Consider the following 16,116-nt stretch of genomic DNA (forward strand, 5'->3'; position numbering starts at 1 on the left):
TATCCTATGTACCTTTCTTCTTATTCCGCGGTTGGCTTTATAGTTTGGTGACTGGCCCCTGGAGTCCTCCTTCTCTTGCTCCTAGATCTCCTCTTCCCCAATTTTTCCTTATATTTATTCTCTCTGCCTGGCAGCCCCACCCATCCTTCCTCCTGCCTTGCTGTTGGCGATTCAGCTCTTCATTAGACCAATCAGGTGTTTTAGACAGGCAAAGTAACACAGGTTCACAAAGTTAAACAAGTGCAACATAAAAGAATGCAACACCATTTGCATCATTAAAACAAATGTTCCACAGCATAAACAAATATAACACACACCTTAAAGTAATGTTCTACAATGCCTAAGCTACTGGCCCAGAATTTTTTTTTTTTTTTTTTTTTTTTTTTTTGGTTTTTTGAGACAGGGTTTCTCTGTGGCTTTGGAGCCTGTCCTGGAACTAGCTCTGTAGACCAGGCTGGTCTCGAACTCACAGAGATCCGCCTGCCTCTGCCTCCCGAGTGCAGAATTTTTTTTTTAATTTATTTTATTCAATGTACATTGGTGAGGCTGTCAGGTCCCCTGGAACTGCAGTTACAGACAGTTGTAAATTGTCACGTAGGTGCTGGGAAATGAACCCAGGTTCTCAGGAAGAACAGTCAGTGCTCTTAGCTGTTGAACCATTTCTCCAGCCTTGGTTGAGCATTTAGAATTAATAAGTCTCTGTGTGGTTATTTGGGAGCTGGTTGGCCGGACAGACTATTCCCCTCCATTACCAGTCAGAGAAGTTGTGCAGAGGGGAAGGTAAGACTGAGGAGCTGGAAGCGGAGGCTGCAAGTAGTGACAGTGACATTTGTAACATACACATCAAGAGTTACACAGGTAATCCTCCGGTTTGGGTGCTCCTGTTCCCTCAGCTGTCTTGTTCTCAATTCCACGTGACTAGGTTCTCAAGTATGACTCCAGGAAGCCCAAGAGAGAGGAAAGAGTTACACATTCACGAGTATGGCGGTGATGGGCTTCCTTCCCTGGACTAGTTCACTTCTGTCTTCATTGCAGGGCTAGAGAGGCTGAGTGGTTAAGAGCACTGCCTGCTCTTCCAGAGGTCCTGAGTTCAATTCCCAGCAACCACATGGTGGCTCACAACCATCTGTAATGAGATCTAGTGCCTTCTTCTGGCCTGCAGGGATGCATGCGGGCAGAACACTGTGTACATGATCCTAGCTTAAAAAAAAAAAAATCTCTACTAATACACAAGGCAAAATATGCCTGGGAGTAAGCAGTGGATAAAGGACATGAGGAAAATGGAAAGCAAGTACCAGTGAGTTTATAATCACTTTAATGAAAATAGTTAAATATTCAAATTAAAATGAGATTATCAAACAGTGCATATAAAGGGAAGACTCGGCTGTATGCTATCAGCAAGAAATTCAACATAAATATAAACATATCACAAGTAGGTTAAAACTGGTTGAAGTAAAAAGATAAAAAGACATACTATACTAACATTAGTCCAAACAAAGCTAGTTGTACTAAAACAAGACAGGAATGAATAGAGGGTCATTCTCATCTCTTTTGCAGGGCTAGAGTTCAAACCCAGGGCTCTGAGGATGCTAGGTAAGCGTTCTACCTTCGAAAGATAAATCCAGACCTCAGCGTCCCTTCCTAATGATACCATCCCATAAATTCATTTAACTTCCAAATATATGAGAAAAAAAAAGGCAGAACCAAGAAACAATTGCACAGACTTAACAACCTTTTTGTGACTGGTTTCTTAATGTTCTATGACTAGTTTAGAATGGTGGACACACAGACGAAATGTGGCCAGAGGGGTTTTGTTGTTATTTTAAAATTCACTGGCAAACCATCACTCAGGAGGCTGAAGTAGGAGGATATTCTGGACTACACAGCAAGACTGATTCAAATAAAGATGCAAAAAAGCCTCCGTTTTGATGCTGTTCCCTTTGACTAGTGGCACCATCAGTATTGTTAAAACAATTTCAGTTCTTGCCTAGGGCCTGCAACTCCAGCATTCCGAAAGCTGAGGCAGGAGGATCTGAGTTCTAGGGCAGTCGGGGTCATATAGCAAGAGCCTGTTTGAAGAAAATAATCAGTTCTCACTGGCCAGCTACATTGCACAGCTGAGAAGGAAAACATCGAGGGATTGTAGGCAGCCTTTTGGAAGCTCATTAAAATTCAGATTGCTGGTCCCACCCCCACGCGGTCCGGAAGCAGCCGCAGCAGCGCGCGGTTGGATTTGATTCTAATACTATCTCCCGTGACGCGGCTCGTCCCAGGACCGCGCTTCCCGAGCCAACTCTGTCGTCCCCTCCGATCGTCGACTTCCGCACCACTAGTCGGATGCGAAACAAAATTCAGCGGTAGGACACGGCGTCCCAAAGTCGTGCAAACAACCCGCCGCTAACCGAGTTCCGGCCACCGGAAGTGCGCGTACCCACGTCGGCGTCAGCGTCACGTCCGCGTCGGCCACGTCCAGCGGAGACGGGAACAAGATGGCGATCCCGGGCAGGCAGTGAGTGATGCGGGAGATAGGGTCCGGCTGGGGAGTAAGCAGCCAGGGAGACCGAGTCTTTAGGCTGAGACGTCAGAGGTCGCCGGAAGTGCAGGGCCGCTGCCGCCAGGGCTAGAAGCGGGAGAAGGCGAGGAATCCCGAGCCACATAGAGTCCCCACCCCCGACCCGTACATTTTTCCAGGATGCAAGCCCGAAGTTTGAGAAACTTGTGAGGAAATAAAGGAAGTTAGGCTGAGGGGCAGAGAGCGAGACTTTTCTATTTCCCAAAAGCTCGGTCTGAGGCCCCTCAGTCTTGCTTCCTACCCCGCGCTTGAGTTTCTCCCGGTTGGATGCGCTCAGGGGCACTGAGAAGAGAAACTCCTGGGTTCCTTAGAGGCCCCGTTCTCCAGGGCAGAAGCTCAAGGCCTGCTTCCCACCCTCCCTCCTGTGTTAGGAGTGTGGTGCTGAGAAGCCACAGAAAAGGGTAGGCATCTAGGAGACCGGGGTGTTCGCTGCCGTGAAAGACACAAAGACTGTAAAGGTGCCCGGAGGTTTTCCCTTGGGCGTGTAAACCTTCCGCTGCCACGTCCCGTGGCCTCTGCATTTTAAAAGCCAAAGCCTCGAGAAACGAGCTGAGTTGAATCTGCTGATGATTCTCAAAGGCTCTTAGACAAAGCGAGCTCGGTCCTTGGTGAGGGGAACTTTCCCTGTGGTGACGCGCCCGCAGACAAAAGCTCTTGAGCCTAACCGGCGAACGGGAACTAGCCATTCTGCTTTGAGCCTAACCGGCGAACGGGAACTAGCCATTCTGCTTGGCTTTCCCAGTACTTCTTTTAAAAGTTTAAGTGGATTCATTATCAAGAACTTATAAACTGTGGAAGTCCACGGTAGTGGGAACAGCCAGAGACCAGGTTTTGTTTTTTTAGCAAATTTGAAAAGAGCAGACTCTAACATGTGTCTGTTAAAGATTACTGCCACTTCACTGGGTAAAACATTCCCGTAGTCTTCATTTACTTCTCTTCCGTAGTAAAAACAATGTTCGAGTTTGGTCCAGGTAGACAAATAATTATAAAATCATGATACATTAGAATCTCGAGGTCACTGCAAAACAACAAATCCGTTATTGTGTTCATAGGTTGTATGACTATGTTTTAATTTGGGAAATTCATCCGGAAGAAGCAGTGGATTTGTTATGTTTTAACATTTAAAGATAATGGTGTGATTTCTATTTCAAAAAAAATATGCAGGTATGGGCTTCTTTTGCCAAAGAAAACACAGCCGTTGCACCGAGTTTTGCAGAAACCGTCTGTATTTGGGAATGATTCTGATGATGATGATGAGGTAAGGAAACCCATACTTTTACTCCTACATCAGGAGAACATTTTTAAAACTGCTTGTAGATTTGTTCTTCCCCTTGGTTTTGGAGTATTATTTACAGACCCTTCAAAAGGGCTGTTTAAAGAGAGCTCTGCTCTTATTTTCCGTACGACTTAAAATCCCTCCTCCCCCCACACCCCACCCCTCGCTAACTTAGTTACTTACAGTTTTGTGCACTCTTCCCAGACTCTGATAGCGATGCTGTTTCTGATAGCGAGGTGTGAGCTAGGATGCTAGCAGCTTCCTAGAAGTTTTCTTAGTTTCTGATGTGTACTGATCTAGGATGACAGTTTCTTTGTGCGGAAATGGTTTTTGTAGTTATTCCTTCAGTGCCTGTTAAATGCAATTGCTTTGTTACAATTGAGCTATTGAATACATACAGTTTTGATAAAACTGTAGTATCTTTATGAACATTTTCTATTTTAGCAGCCAAAGTAGTAGTTTCCTCTGAAACCCAGGTGTTTTTTATTTTTTTCAAAAACAGCCCCCAAGTGTGTGCTTATCGTTTCTTTTCTTTTTAGTTTTGCGTGCATTGGTGTTTTGCCTGAATAAATGTCTACGTGACAGGGTTGGATCCTGAAGTTACAGACAATTGTGAGCAGCCATGTGGGTGCTGGGAACTGAACCTGGGTCCTCTGGAAGAGCAGCCAGTGCTCTTAACCTCTGAGACATCTCTTCAGCTCCCGTGTGTGCTTAACTTAACATTAAAATTGTTTATGTTTCTTAAAGACACTTGGATCAGACTGATCTGTCACCTCTTTTGCTTTTGGCAGAAAATAACATCTCTTCCAGATTTTCTAATTATTTATAAGTACAGGTAGATATTTTGTATTCTTTGCCCCCTTTTTTGGAAATAAAAAGATTATATTTACTTTGTGGATTTTAAAAATTAAATTTACATATAAAACTTGAAAATTTTACTAGCTCAGTTTGTTTTGCATGTTTGCTTTGAAGCAAGAGCTCCATGTATAACAGAGGCTGGCCTAGAACTCAGGATGTATGAGCCCAGACTGACTGCCCTTATCTCCCTCCAGGTCCTAGGAACCAGGCATATGCTGCATGCCTGTCAAGAGTTGATTAGTTCCATAGCTGTATATAGCAATAGTGGGGGTGGGCATCATAAATAGATGCTCACAGCCTTACATGGACTCAGCATATGAGGTTTTGCTCTATGATAATGCAAAAGCAGCGCACAGTTAGTAAAGGTGTACTTGAATTTTGGGCTTCCTGGACTAGCTGTACAATACTCTCCTACACACAGGTAGAGAACAGCCATGGGATCTTGGGGGTGAATAACCTATCTACAGTACAATGCATTCCCAAGCGATTGTGTTTGGGAGGTTAAGGTGCAGTCAATATATTTTGGTGGTGGTGTTTGTTTTTGTTTTGAGACAGGGTTTCACTCTAGCCTGGCTGGCCTGGAACCTAATGTATAACATTACACTCTAGACCATGCTGGGCTTGGACTCAAAAAGCTCTGCCTGTCTCCGCCTCTGCTTTCTGAGTGCTGGGATTAAAGGCATGTATTACAGCACCCAGCAATAGTAGATGTTTTTTACTTAGGATAACTAGACTTTTCAGGAATTAACTCCCTCGTAAATTGAAAGCCATCTGCATAGTGATGCTTTCCACCAGTTTAGAGTTCAGTAGTAGAGACACAAGTAAACACTGAGGCAGACGGAAATGTGGAAAAAAATTACTGAGGATTCCTATGTCCCTAGTATACTTGGATTGTTATGACTATCCTGTGATATATACATTATTTTCATCTTACAGATGAGGTTGAAGTTGGAACAAGTTAAGAAATTTTTCCATTACTACTCCGTGGAGCTAATAAGTCAATGGCAAGATTAAGATTTGAATACAGGAGACAGCTAGATGGTTCATCCCATAAAGGCGTCTGGTGCCAAGCCTGAGCTCGGTGTCTGGGACCCATGTGGTATAGAGAGGACTGACTCTAATTTGTTTTCTGACTTCCTCCACCTGTGTTGCCTACATGCACACACATAAGTAAATAAATGTAATAATAAAATTTGGACATGGGTCCATCAGATTCTCAAATCTACATTTTTCCTGTTTTTCTTGTTTTATTTTAATAATCGAGCACTTAAATGTTAGTGAAATATCGAAGACAAAATTACTTTGCTGAAGGAACACTATGCAGGAATAGCTATTTAAACAGCTTTCAAAGCTGGTTTAGATTTGAGTGAAAAAAGGTGGAGATCATTTCAATTGAGAGAGAACAAAGAACATAAATTATAGGGCATTTTTGTGGAATAATATGTTACGAGAATGCTTGGAGAAACAATTGTTGCAGTGAGGTTTTAAGAGGTTGAGGCCAGATTGTGGAATATGTTGCCCTGCTGTGTGAAATGTCAACTTGACTATTGTAAGTAGTTTTTGAGTACTGTGTTTAGTTCGCATAGGGATGGCACCCATTTTACCTTGTGTTCATCTTGAGAAGCACAGAAGGGGAGAAAGTCTAAGGTTGGAGAGTCAAGAGTTTGAGGGCAGCCTGGACTTTGGTGTAATAAGAAAACCTTGTCTCAGCCAGGCAGTGGTGGCGCACGCCTTTAATCCCAGCACTCGGGAGGCAGAAGCAGGCGGATCTCTGTGAGTTTGAGGCCAGCCTGGTCTGCAAGAGCTAGTTCCAGGAAAGGCTCCAAAGCTACAGAGAAACCCTGTCTCGAGAAAACAAACGAAAAAAGAAAGAAAGAGAGAAAGAAAGAAAGAAAGAAAGAAAGAAAGAAAGAAAGAAAGAAAGAAAGAAAGAAAACCTTGTCTCAAAGAAATGGGAGTGGGGAGGAGAGGAGATTAGAGTCCAGGCTTGTTCTAAGTCTTCTATGGTAGTTCAGATAGGAGATGGAGATCTAAGCTTTGTTCCCAGGGTAGAGGAAAGCAGAGGGAACAAACAGACTTCACCAGGAACGTGATGGCTGAGTACTGCATTAAGAATTTATTTTATATTTTTTACTTTGTGTATGTGTGGACGCACGTGTGCCATGACACATGCATGGAAGTCTGAAGACAGCTCGGAGTCAGCCGTTCCCACCGTCACTCAGGTTCCTAGAATTGACTGCAGGTTTGTCAGGCTTGGCATAGCTCCTTCACCTGCTGAGCTCTTTGGCCAGCCCCGCTCTAAGATTGCTGTTCTAGTTGCTAGGGTTAGCACAGGGTGCAGGGGAAGAGAGTTGACGTACAATGTGTGGATTTTTCAGCACATTGGAAAAGTAGATGCAATTTTAGATTTACTCATTGGAATTTTTAAAGTTTCTTTTATAATTATTTATTTTGTACGAGTATGTGAGTGGACATACTCTTGCCATGGCACATAGATGTTAGTTATGTAACAGGGTCACACTCAGGTAGTCAGATGTGGTGACAAGTATCTTAACCCTCTGATCCATCTCCGCATGCCCACCTCTCCTTAAACAAATAAATAAAAAGGTGAGTGTGAGCCTTCCTCTGCCAGGTTGCACGTGTACAAGTCAGAGGACAGCTTTCAAGAGTTGGTTCTCTTCTTCAGTTTGTAGAAGTGACCTCTGGCCAGTTCTCCTGCCTGTTTCTCATCTGCCCAGAGGAGCACTGAGATTACAGATGCAAGCCACCACATGCCATTGTTATATTAGCTCTGGGGATCACGCTTAGGTTGTCAGGCTGTGTGGTAAGCTCTTTTACCTGACAAGCCATCCCATTGACCCAGTTATCCCCTTTTTAAGAAAATACTGTGATATAATCTATATGCCATATACTTCTGTTTTAATTTTTCTTTCCTCCCCCCACCCCCCAGAGCTGAGGACCAAACCCAGGGCCTTGTGCTTCATAGGCAAGCACTGTACAAGCACTGAGATAAATCTCCAATCCCTTCTGTTTTAATTTTTAAATTGCATTTATTTATTTTATGTATGTGTGTGTGTATGTATGTATGTGTGTGTGTGTGTGTGTGTATGTATGTATGTATGATTGTGTGTGAGTTGGAGGCTAGCCTGGTCTACAGAGTTCCAGGACAGGCTCCAGAGCTACACAGAGAAACCCTTTCTCAAGAAGAAGAAAGAAAAGAAATGGAATTGCTAGTTTATATGATAATTATGTGTTAGCATGTATGGAATGATCAAAGAGGCAGCACCACTTTGCTTTCCCATCAGTGTTATGTAAAAGTTCCAATACCCCCAATATCTTTTTGAGATTAAAGGTGGGTGCCACCTCACCCAGCTTTCTTTTGTAACATAGCTTTTTAGCGGCACACCTCATTGTGTTTTGATTTACATTTTCCTGATGAACAGTGATGCAGAAATGTCTGTTCATATCATTTACCTATTTTTAATACTAGGTTGGCACTTACATGTGTTATAATAGTTCTTTGTGTATTCTACTACAATTGCTTTCTTAGATAAATGATTTGTAAATCTCTTTTTCCCTTTTTGTTGCTTTTTGGTTTTGGTCGTGTTTGTTTGTTTTGGTTTTTAGTGTTTTGAGGCAGAGTTTTTCTATGTAACACCTCTGTCTCTCCTCGAACATAACCTGTAGACCAGACTAGCCTCAAACTCATAGAGATCCACCTGTCTCTGCCTCCCAAGTGCTGGGATTAAAAGTGTGTCCCATCACTGCCCAGCTGTAAATAATTTTTTTCGTTCATGGTTGTCCTCATTTTCTTGTTGATGTGCTTTGTAGGATGAAATTTCACTTTTGAGGAAGGCATTTTGTTTTCTTCCATTGCTAGTGTGTTGGTGCCATATATCGGAAAAACATTACCTAATGTTTTCTAAGAGTTCTGTAGTTTTAGCTCTTAAATATAGGTCTTTGATCAACTTTGCGTTAACTTTTGTTTGTTGTCTGAAGTAGTGATTGAATTTCATTCTTTTGCACATAGCCATACAGTTCTTCCAACAGTATTTGTTGAAAAAAGACTATTTCCCATTGAATTGCCTGTGGCTTGTTTTAATACACAAAGCATTCTTTCAGATAATTTACTGCAGAGCCTACAGAAAGCTTAGGTGGTTTATCATTCCTTTTTACTTTAAATCATCCTGACATGCAGTGTAAACAAAGCAACATGAAGCTCCGCTGGTTCTTTTCTGATGTGAAATGAGGGTGGTGGTATCTGAATCAGGGTACCCTAGGGTCAAAGAGAGATTCATGGACCATTTTGCTCTAGCTTTCTTCCTCCCTCCATTCCATAGGGAACTTTGGTCCTGTGAGTTATAGAAGACTTGAGAGCCAAATAGGGAATGGTGAGGTGACCCGAGAGCAGCAGTAGGAAGAAGCAGTAGTTGACAAATGGAGGGATAGGATGGGCTTTGGACCTAGGGACCAAGATACCTGGTGGCAACTGGGCTTATCTAGATAGTAGAAGAATCTGAAACCACTGTAGAGATTGGTGTTTAGGGAGGGAGGAACACAGGGAGAAATAACCCTGGCATCCTCTTAATCTTGGTCTTCTAATGGTGGAACCTCCCCAGCAGCAGTTGACAAGGGAGTTATAGTTTAATTCTTAATGAACAGGGTGTAAAACTGTTCCTCATAATAGTTTACATGCCTATAAAAAACATCTGCTTCTTTCCAGTTTTTCTTTGTACAGAGAAAAGATTAAATATTTGTGAAGTCTAAGTCATGTTAAAACCTCTTTTTTTCATAAGCAGCTGTTTAAACAGCCATAAAATTTCTAGAGTACTCCTAATACATAAAAAGAGACTTTATGGATTCCCTCCAGAAGAGCATTAGATCCAGCTGGAGAAAAGCTACCGCAAAGCAAAGCTCTTGCTTTTTAGTTTGTTTGCTTTCTCACAGCTCATCCACAAAGGTCCTGTCTTAGATCATACTTTATCTCCAGTGGTCCAGCAGAGGGGGCACTAGCACATGAAGTCTGTGCTGTTGAAGTACTTACATTTAGGATTGGTTTTGTTTCTTTATCTTTGAGGGCCTGTATGCGTGTGTGGATGCATCTTATGCCAAAGCAGCTATGTGGGGGTGAGAGGAGCTGAGATGTGGGTTCTTGTCTGCCCCTATTTGGGGCATGCTCTTTGTTGTTTACTGTCACATACACGGCTAGCTGACTCTCCAGCTCCCAGCAATTCTCTTCCTGCCTCCCACCTTGTCATCAGAGCAGTGGAGTTACAGGTGAGGCTGATGCATCCACCTTTGAAATGGTGCAGTCACTTTACCAAGTCATTCCTAGCCCCATGGTTAATTTTGCATAGAAAAGTGGTAGTTTTGTACTTGTATTTATGTGTCTTTTTAAAAAATATCTGAACTAGGCTGGGCGGTGGTTCAAGGCTAGCCTGGTCTACAAGAGCTAGTTCCAGGACAGGCACCAAAAGCTACAGAGAAACGCTGTCTTGAAAATAAAAAAAAAAAATCTGAACTAGGTAGGAATATTTACTGGTTTTTATTAGAGGCAAGAAGATAGCAAAGGAAGTGAGAGGTTCTTGCCCCTGAGTAAGAAAGCATGTTCTGATCTTCTGTCCAGCCTTCTGAGTAGGTTTTGATCATACCAATGTGTTTGTTACAATTTTCCCAGTTTATTCTTTCTTTCAGTCCTTTCGTTACCAGTTTTTTTATGCCTATATTTTGAGTTATTTTATTTTATTTATTTATTTATTTTTTTTATTTTCAAGACAGGGTTTCTCTGTAGTTTTTGGTGCCTGTCCTGGAACTAGCTCTTGTAGACCAGGCTGGCCTCAAACTCACAGAGATCCGCCTGCCTCTGCCTCCTGAGTGCTGGGATTAAAGGCGTGCACCACCACCGCCTGGCCATTTTGAGAACTGTTTTACAAAGATCAGACTGACAACAGTATTTAAAATGTATATAAAAAGAAAGCAATAAGGAAAATATAATAATAAAATATAATAATGATGGCTTTTAAAAATATTTTCCTTATTGCTTTCTTTTTATATCCATTTTAAATACTGTTGTCAGTCTGATCTTTGTAAAACACAGTTCTAATCATTTTATCACTCCTCAGTTCTTGAATCTAGTTGTATCTAACGCTTTGACCTTCGATGCCTGTTAGCATTTTCACCTAATTCTGTTTCCATGCAAAGTACACCACTGTGGTATTAGTTCTACAGCTGTTTTTCTTCACAGTGAAAGTTTTCTGCATACATCGCTACATGTCCACACTGTAGTCACCCTTCAGAATTGAGAGCAAAGCTACTTCCTATGATGTTTTTTGTTTTTTTCCCAGTGCACACACTGTCTGTGGGTGGAGGCCACAGATGCCAAGTGCCCTCTTGTGTCGGTCTCCATTTGTTTCTTGTGAGACAGGATCTGCCTGAACCTCAGGCTAGAAGCCAACAAGACCCAGCAATTCTTACCCACATCCCTCAGCGCTGAGGTTTGTGCAGGTGCCCAGTTTACTATGTGAGATCTGAACTCTGGTCCTCATGATTGTAGAGCTAGCTTTATTTACCACGGAGACATCTCTTCAGCCCAGTAATGCAATTCTGTTTACACCACAGGTAGCTGAACTTGGCCCACAGCCTGTCACTTGTGACTCCTTTCTCTCTCCCTTCTCGTCTTTCTTGTTTTTGACTTAGCAGACTTTGAACTTGTGATCCTCCTGCCTTGGCTTCTTGAGTAGCACAAGTGGTATTACAAGTGGTTTTACCATGCCTGGCCTGTGGTTCTTTTCAGAAGTACCCATGATAACAAATATGTCACGTGTCACGACATAATTTGTGGCTAATAGCATAAAACCATATGTTAGAAGGCAGATTAAACACGAAACTTCATTTTAGATGTTTATCCATGATAAGTACTTGCTTATTTTACTGAGCTCAGTAAATTTTCCTTTCAATCTTACCAATTAAAATCCTTATTTCTAAGCAAAAATGTACACATGAGATCCAGTTTTACAGCATAATTTAGCTATATACAGCTGAAAATTGTTGTTTTAGGGTCAAAACAAAGCTGAACTAATGTTAAGTTAAACCAGAAAGCTAAAATTTATTCTTAGATACACATGTGTGTTTGTGTGTATATTTCACGTATAAACTCACTCAGAAGCCATGGTATGGTCCTTTACTTGTTGAGCATTTTCATCAAGATGGGAAGCACTGAATAAATACTGTAGGAGAAACACTATACCCAGTGTACACCAGAAGAGGATAAATAAGTAAGGATAGATTTTACAAAACTAATTAAGACTACAGATACTTAATTGTACTAGATAGAAGAACTGTAGCCAGTGCTGGGCGGTGGTGGCTCTTGCCTTTAATCCCAGCACTCAGGAGACAAAAACAGGTGAATCTCTGAGTTCAGAGCCACCTGGTCTACAGAGAAAGTTCCAGGACCTTGCCTTAAAAAAAAAAAAAACTATAGCCAAGCACGGTGGCACAAACCTGTAATTCCAGCATTAGGGTCAGAAGTTTAGAGCTACCCCTGGCTACACAGCAGAATTAAAGACCAGCCTGGGCTATCTGAGATGTTGTACAACAGTAAGCTGGTGGAAGACTGGGGGTAGACTTGATGGTAGAATACTTGTTTAGGTCAAGATATAAAAACCACATTTCTAAAATTCATAAATTACCAAAAACCTACATTTATCATTTATGGTTTATAACGAAAAGCTAATTTCATTTTGGATGGAAGCCTGTTTGGCTAATCGATGATAAGACAAATAAAAATTTTAATCTAGCTGAGCATTATAATAGAGTTGAATTGATGTACCTGTAGCTTTTCATCATTTATAAGATAATTTCCTATTGCTCTGCATGTAGTCTTGTATCATTCAAATAAATGACAGTTTTATATAGATAGAAAGTATATCATATTCATGAAAATGTCAGGAAATATACATTATTCCAATGACAGCTAATAATGTTGTTTTCTCATATACTGCTAAATTCCTACTAAATTCATGATACTAGGTGTGTCTAAATAGCAACAGTGAGGTGTTTAATTCTGAAATTTTGCTAAAAATCTTGTCCAGCATTGAGAAGAAAGCATAACAAAATGGAGACAAGGATGCACTAGACTGCTGAGATGTTCAAAAATGGGCAGAGTGACCAGAGTCCTAGTTGTGCTCAGTGCCAAGAGGGTAAAGACGGTGAGCTAGGGGTACCTCTCAGAGGAGAGTGACACTGATCTTAAGCTTTATAGATAAATAAAATTACTTTGTGAGTCTTGTTTGTATCTATGTGCTTTTGACCAAATAGACCCAAGTTGGGCAAATTAAAAATTCCCAGACGGGTGTTGGTGGCGCACACCCTTAATCCCAGCACTAGGGAGGCAGAGGTGGGCAGATCTCTGTGAGTTCGAGACCAGCCTGGTCTACAGAGCTAGTTCCGGGACAGGCTCCAAAGCCACAGAGAAACCCTGTCTCGAAAAACAAAAATAATTAAAAAAACAATTTCCCTTCCAAAATTAATGCACAATATAGTGTTTGTATTTTTCAACTCCAGAATTTTCTATCTTCCTTCCTCTTGCTTTTTTCCTTCCTTTTCTCTCTCCTACTCTCCTTCCTTCCTTACAGTAATTTCTATCTCTAATTTGTTGAGATAATTTGGTCTCTGTTTGATGAAACACTTTGCTCATACTTTTCTTTAGTTCTTTAGAAATGGTTTCTTTTAGTTCTTCAGACATAACTTGTCCATTATGGGTAACATATGTTTTTGCCTGAAAACTGGAGATTAAAGTCATATCATATAGTAACAACAATGACAAAATCTCAGTTTGTTTGCTTTTTTAAATTTATTTTTATTTCATGTGTATTACTGTTTTGCCTGTATGTTTATCTTTATAAGGTTATCGATCCCCTGGAACTGGAGTCACAGACAGTTGTGAGCTGCCATGTGGGTTCTGGGAATTGAACCCAGGTCCTCTGGAAGAACAGCCCAGTGTTTTTTGTTTTGTTTTGTTTTTGGGGTTTTCTTTTGTTTTGTTTTTTCGAGACAGGGTTTCTCTGTAGCTTTGGTGCCTGTCCTGGAACTAGCTCTTGCAGACCAGGCTGGCCTCGAACTCACAGAGATCCGCCTGCCTCTGCCTCCCGAGTGCTGGGATTAAAGGCGTGCGCCACCACCGCCCGGCTCAGCCCACTGTTCTTACCCACTGAGTCATCTCTCCTCAGCCCCATGCTTTTTAAAAATGTTTAATTATTATTACATATTTTAGTGACCCAGAGCCTTGTATGTGCAAAGCATATACTATTCGTGAGCTGCATCCCAGCCAGTTTTGATAGTAACTTTTCTGAATTAATTCTATAAGGTTTATGTTCTTTTGTTGCCATTGAAGTCTGTTATCTTAGTTGACAGCTAATGATTTGATGGAGAGATTTATGTCAACACTTGGAGCTAGTGAAGTCCCAGACTTGATGACAAAGTGGATTGTATTCATGTTGTCTCATGCCTGCCTATGGTACCTCAGACCTAGAGTTACAGCTCTGCCAGTTTCTCCTCCTGTATCGCGTCAATGCTCAGGGTCCTTTGGGGCATCTTAATGTTATGCCTCAGTTGTATATTTATATGGCCTTCAAGATCCGCGGGAGTGTTTTGGAAATCTGTTTTGATTTTCCATGGGTGTTGGCTAACTTTAAGCTTGTGACCCTCCCGCTTCAGCCTTCCAAACACTAGAGTTACAACTCTGTATTTGCCTTACTTCAGAGCTTTCAAAACTGCCTGCTTAACTTGCGTTCATGGTTGCTTGCTTGGAGATAAATTCTCAGGCTCTCCATATATTGCCCAGGCTGATCTCAAACTACTGGGCTTGCCGGGCGGTGGTGGCGCACGCCTTTAATCCCAGCACTCGGGAGGCAGAGGCAGGCAGATCTCTGTGAGTTCGAGATCAGCCTGGTCTACAAGAGCTAGTTCCAGGGCAGGATCCAAAACCACAGAGAAACCCTGTCTCAAAAAAAAAAAAAAATCAAACTACTGGGCTTGAATGATCCTACTGCCCTGTCCTCTTGGGTGCTGGGAGTAGGCATTTCCCACCATGCCAGGCTATGGTTAGCACACTGTTTACTCCGACTGTTGTGATAAACTAACATTGGTGTTCTGAAAGGAACTCATTCTTGCTTTCCTGTCAATTTTTTTTTTTGATGCTCTTCACTATTCTTTTATTCTTGCTTTTCGTTTCTGAGATCTTTGGCTTTCTTAGTTTTTAACATGTGTTCTTAGGAACATTATTTCCTAAGTTTTGATTTTAGAAGAATGCTTGCTGTTGGTTTTATCGTATAACACCTACTTGATTTGGTATAGTGTTTCTATAGTGCTAGGGATTAAACTGAGGGCCTCACACATGGTAGGCAAGCCTCTCCTACAGAACTGTATTACAGCACAATAATTAATATATATTCATTTCTATTAACATGTAAGGGTGTTTTGCCTGCATGTGTGTCTGTATACCACTTACACCCCAGTGCCAGTATAAATCTTTATAAGCCATGAAGTTGGTAGTGTTCGGAAACACAAGATAAGTTAGTGAAAATTTTCCAATAATTGTGAGTGCTTAAAAATTGTATTAATACCACCACCCTCCTCCCAAAAAAGGAAGCCAGATGGTAGTGGTGCACGCCTTTAATCCCAGCACTCAGGAAGCAGAGGCTCGTGGATCTCTGTGAGTTCCAGGACAGCCAAAAAAAATTGTATTAGGCATTAAAGTTTGTTAGCTGTCTTTTTTTTTTTCTTCCAGTATCTGTTACTATTGTGGATTACGTTGATAAATTTTCCTAAAGTGAGACCACTCTTTTATATACTAACATAAACCCCACTTGGTCTTGGCATATATGTACAACTAACTTTTTAAATTGCAATATGTAACATAAAATGCATCTTTTGCTATTTTTAAATTTTATTTTATGTTCATGTATTTCTGTATACTGCTTGCAGGCAACTGATCCCCTGGAATTAAAGTTATAAATGATTTTAAGCCACCATGTGGGTGCTAGAAATTAAACCTGGATTCCCTGGAAGAGTACTCAGTGCTCCTATTAAGTCATCTCTCTTAGCCCCCACTGTTTTTGTTTTTTGTAGCAGGATCTCAATGTAAAGTCTAGGTTGGCCTTGCATATACTATGTAGTCAAGAGTGATTCTTTTGCCTCTACTTCCTGGATGCATTTTCATTAACACCTGGCTTCTTTCTTTCTTTCTTTTAAATAATAGCCTTTTGGGGCTGGAAAGCTGACTCAGCAGTTAAAAGCACTGGCAGCTCTTTCAGAGGTCCTGAGTTCAAGTCCCAGCAACCACACGTGGAGGCTCATGACCATCTATAGTAAGGTCTGGTGCCCTCTTCTGGTGCGCAGGGATATATGCAGA

The 16,116-nt window shown here is 41.5% G+C and overlaps 1 protein-coding gene across 2 annotated transcripts in view; it reads left to right on the forward strand.

The window, feature by feature from the left end:
* The first annotated feature begins 2,257 nt into the window (after positions 1 to 2,257).
* The window catches only part of Nsrp1 (nuclear speckle splicing regulatory protein 1), a 33,200-nt gene continuing 19,341 nt past the window's right edge, over positions 2,258 to 16,116 (forward strand). Inside the window, exons 1-2 of one of the 2 annotated variants that reach the window (XM_005349505.3) lie at positions 2,258 to 2,509; positions 3,737 to 3,830. In XM_005349505.3, the coding sequence (XP_005349562.1) occupies positions 2,490 to 2,509; positions 3,737 to 3,830 (114 nt within the window). In that variant the 5' untranslated portion in view covers positions 2,258 to 2,489. The other variant, XM_013347472.2, reaches the window with a different exon arrangement.

Source organism: Microtus ochrogaster, chromosome 7, assembly GCF_000317375.1.
Source record: "Microtus ochrogaster isolate Prairie Vole_2 chromosome 7, MicOch1.0, whole genome shotgun sequence".
In the NCBI taxonomy this organism is placed as follows: Eukaryota; Metazoa; Chordata; class Mammalia; order Rodentia; family Cricetidae; genus Microtus; species Microtus ochrogaster.